The sequence below is a fragment of the Primulina huaijiensis genome, chromosome 13 (genome assembly GCF_012295235.1).
Source record: "Primulina huaijiensis isolate GDHJ02 chromosome 13, ASM1229523v2, whole genome shotgun sequence".
NCBI lineage: Eukaryota > Viridiplantae > Streptophyta > Magnoliopsida > Lamiales > Gesneriaceae > Primulina > Primulina huaijiensis.
This window is the reverse complement of record NC_133318.1, coordinates 9336316-9341144: the sequence shown is the minus strand read 5'-3', so window position 1 is coordinate 9341144 and position 4829 is coordinate 9336316. Positions and strand designations below refer to the sequence as shown.

Here is a 4829-nt window from a genome sequence, read left to right as displayed (position 1 = left end):
CAATCTACACACATACGCCATGAGCTATTTTTCTTAGTAACTAATAAAACAGGTACAGCACAAGGAGACATGGACTCACGCACAAAACCCCTATCTAACAACTCACTTACCTGCCGTTGAAGCTCCTTAGTCTCCTCCGGATTGCTCCTATAAGCTGGACGATTTGGCAATGCACTCTCGGGTACAAAATCAATTTGGTGCTCAATCCCTCTCAATGGTGGTAGTCCTTGAGGTTGCTCCTCCGGAAATATATCGTCACATTCCTGCAAAAGTGAAACAACAATGCTCGAAAGGGACCCGACTATATCACTTGTGCTAAAGAGGATCTCTTTATAAAGAATCAACACAAGTGGTTCATGTGTGTGCATCAATTGCTTCAACTCACTATTTTGGGCCATATATGTTTTGTTTTTGGCCTCTTTCCTCTCATTTTCTTTTCCCTCATTTTCTTTCCTCTTTTTTTTTTGTATGGCTATCTCACTTCTTTTATCACTCTTTTTTTCAGCCATCTATTTTTTATTTTCAAAGGCCGCCTCACTTTTTTGTTCTCTCTTTTTTTCGACCTCATCTCTCTTCTTTTTTTCAATTGGTCCTCCAACACTTTCTTTGGGGCAGAGGAAGTAACACAATATGCTCCTTTTTGAGAACAAAAGAATACTTATTCCTAAACCCATCATGTGTCACTTGCTTATCATATTGCCCATGGTCTACCCAACAAGATATGACAAGCATGCATGGGCACCATATTACACAAGACCTTATCCACATACTTCCCAATAGAAAAAGACACCAACACTTGTTTGATCAACTTCACTTCCGCACAATCATTCAACCATTGAAGTCTATATGGTTGAGGATGCTTTAATGTAGGTAAACCCAGTTTTTTGACCATCTCTGTAATAGCCAAACGTTTATCATGTTAATCCTTATGGTTTATTATTGTTATGATCTTGTTTACTGATTTCATGGTTGAGATTATGTTAAATGGTTATTGTTTATGGTGTTGTTTATTGAAATGAGATTAGAATGGTTATGGTTATGTTAATTGGAATAGTTGTTGGAGTTATGTTATATAATTGTGATTGGGAATGGTAATGAATGGGTAGAATAGAAAGTTGATCTTGAGCCAAATAGGAAATGAAAGTGCAGAAACAATATGAAAAATGTGGCACTAGTTGTGATTTTTAGCATAATGTTTTGTGTATTGATCCAATTGATGTGAGGCCACTTCCATTAGAAATATAAGATATAAGGCTATAACTTTCATGTTTTGAGTTTTGTTCAAATTTTTAGGGAAGATGAGTCAAAAGTGGCCGGAAGTGTGTCGTGTGTATCGTTGTTCTAGCACTGACACATGTTGGGAGAATGAGCATAAATTTTTACTCAAACCTTCAAATGACATGAGGTTAATTGGAGATGCAAGCCAAGACATAGAGTTACAATTTTCATGTTTACCATGTTTCCTAATTATGAAGGAAAGAGGCATTTCTGGAGCAATATTTGAGTAAGTTGCGAGCAGAACGCTGCTGGTGGCAGCGCCCAGGGCCGAAGCTCTGGCGCCTAGGCACTTCCAGCGCTGCCAAACACAAAGGGCAGGCTACGCAGCGCCAAGGAATGGCGCCGCAGTGCTAATAAGTGCAGAAGTGCCATTTTAAAACACGTTTTTAGGCACTAAAAGGTTTATATATTGCATTGGATATGGCTTATTCTTATTTCCAATTTCTTTTCTCTTCTCCTTGATCGATCAAACCCTTCCTCCCTCAAGTTTTTCTTCCCTTCAATTCTTCACTCCAAATTTATGGATTATAGTATATTTCTTAGTTGCTCCTACCTAAATCTTCAAGCTTCAATGTAAAAACTTACTATTCTTGGAGTTTATATGGGTTTGGAGTATTAAGGGTTAAGTTGGGTTCATGGTTCGTTGGATTATTGGAGATGATTTATGATTATGATTATGATTATTGTTGTAAGATTCATTCAAGATCACCATAGCCATAATAGTGATTGTGGGTAGTAAGTGAAAGCTCTTCTTTATGCTCACATGATTTATATATGTATCAAGCCATGTTATTGTTAACTAGCTCCTTCTATTGACATATAATTGATATGTATATTGTTATATATATTCATTATTCCAAGATTACTATTGAATTCATTGACAAAGGAGCTAGTAACTCATTGTTCCTACCAAGTGTTTGATGTATTGTCTCAATGAAGTTTCTTATAATTAAAGCCAAGGAATGATAGTAATTCATGCATGTCATTGGCCAATCACATGATTATGAAGTATCTCTCACAGTTTTGATATTTATATCAAAGAGATACTTGCCACAAGTCACAGGTCACAGGTCACAGCACTGTCATTTCCTTCTTTTAATTCATGACATGATACCCTTTACATTGATTTGAGACTTATGATTCATTCTTCATTCTCATTGCCAAAATTCCATTGCCATAGCCATGTTTTGAGCAAAAGATATATATGTAATTGCTACGTACAGCTTTCTATTTACTGAGTTTATTCTCATTCCAGTTAATGTCATGTGATGCAATTGATAAAAAGGGCTGAAATGGATTGTTCGAGGCGGGAGAAGTCATATAAAATGCCATGGGAAAGACTTTTTGGTTATGTCACTTTAAATTGTGGTGGAGTGAACTTATGTAAAGCTTTAAAATATCATGTATTTTGGTAATGAATGATGGGAAAGCTTTGTATTGGCTTTTGATTATGTATAGATAATATGTTGTGACTAGTAATGTTGCTAGTTTTAAGAAATGGTTATAATGTAAATGCTATTTAGTACTTTCCCTTTTAAATGAAATGCTTCCGCGTACATTATTTCTATTAAATGTTATTGTCATGGGAGTGGGTTGTTTCAATTGGTATCAGAGCGAAAGTTTTTGGACCATATATGGCTTTTTCTACCTAGGACAATCCGGTATGTTTTCGATCCTGCATCTATTGATTTTAACATTGAGAGTTGATCATATTCCATTGTTATTGATGTATTCTTTCTTCATATCTATGTTGAAGTGAGCTTATGTGTAGGAAATGCCTCCTAAATGAAAGGTTACTGAAGGGGATCATAGGACCCCTACCACTGATAGGACTACCAACGTTGTAGATGAATTAAGTAAATTAATAAAAGAACAAGCGAAAGTTCATGGTGAACAAATTCAACAGTTGTTGAGCCTACATACCTTAACCCAGGGTCATGGTCAAGGAAGAGGGCATAGTAGAGTGGAAAGCACCGAAGGTAGTTCTTATGAAGTATTCAGGTGATTGAACCCTCCCGAATTTGTTGGTGGTGCCGATCCTCTCATAGATCTTGAATGGGTTAAATCATGGAGGTTATATTTGACTATGTGAAGTTCACTGATCGAGATAGAGTGAGCTGTACCGTGTTTATGCTAGTGAAAGATGCCCGCATCTGGTGGGAAGCTACTAAAGTGACTGTTAATGTCCGTGAGTTAAAGTGGGAGGAATTCAAGGAGTTATTTTATGCCAAGTATTTTTCAAGAGAAGTGAAAGCTAAGAAAGTGATAGAATTTCTTGAATTGAGACAAGATTCCTTGTCTGTTGCTGAATATACCTTGAAATTTGAAGAAGGATGTGTGTTTGTTCCGTTCATTGCCGAAAATGATAAAGAAAAAACAGAACACTTCCTTTGTGGGTTGAAACCAGAAATTCGAAGGGATTTTCATATGGCCAAGTTGATCACTTATCAAGACATTGTTGAAAGAGCCTTACTTGCCGAGCACGATGAACACGAAATTGAAAAGGAGCGGCAATTAAGAAGGCAAGCTTATCAAGCTAGAGGGCAAGGGACAAGTGCTGGTACTCGAGGTGGTCACAAAGGAAAAGACAAGATGGAGCAACACAATAAACCTTCTGCGCCTTTTTCAGAGATGGAATGACCATTATGTCCTAAGTGTGGCAAGCCACACAAAGGTGAGTGTTTAGAGGGAGTGGCCGATGTAATCGATGCAAGGAAATGGAGCATATAGCACAAAAGTGTCCTCTCTATTCTGACAAAGGAAAGGTTCAAGGCAGGATTTTCACAATGACAAAAGAAGGTGTCAATCCTGATTCTTCAGTCATATCAGGTAATATTATCATATCTAGGAAGGAAGCCCTTACCTTGATTGACACTGGAGCAACTCATTATTTTATGTCTAAAGTATTTATGCATTCTTTATCTCGTGAACCTACTATTATGTCTTTACATTCCAATATTATGATGCCCTCTGGTGATGAGATTTGTCCTACGAGTATCCTTAAAGCATGTCCAGTACAGATGGGTACGAGATTGTTATATGCTGATATTATTGTAATTCCGATGGTTGCTTTCGATGTTATTTTGGGTATGGATTGGTTATACGCTTATCGTGCAGTAATTGATTGTGTGGGAAGACCGTGAAGTTTGTAATTGATGATGTGGGGACCCGGACGCTAATCATGTTCTTAATCATCATTGGGACAATTTAATCAATTATAATCAACAGGGTATAAAATTTTTTTTTTAAATTGCGGAACGTAATGGTATTCAGTCTAATATACATGTCAGTATTAAAGTACAAGTCTTGTACTATATACAATCATTCAAACTAAGGTTTAACAACTAAATATCAAGTGTACAAACCCTATCTCTAATCAAAGTCCGTAGTCTCCACTCTAATCACGATCTCTCTTCATCTCCTCGACCCTGATCCAGTCCCACCTGTTGCCATACACACATACAAACACGACAACAGCCGGATAACTCCGGTGAGAAATATATCCCAGTATAAATCAACGAAAAATGCAATCATATAAATAATGTAAAAGC

At 37.0% G+C, this 4829-nt stretch overlaps 1 protein-coding gene across 1 annotated transcript; it reads left to right on the top strand.

Annotated features, from left to right (window-relative positions):
- The first annotated feature begins 3345 nt into the window (after positions 1-3345).
- Positions 3346-3918, top strand: LOC140991192 (uncharacterized). Its single transcript, XM_073461147.1, has one exon. The coding sequence runs from the start codon at positions 3346-3348 to the stop codon at positions 3916-3918; it is 573 nt and encodes a 190-aa protein (XP_073317248.1).
- Positions 3919-4829: the final 911 nt, after the last annotated feature.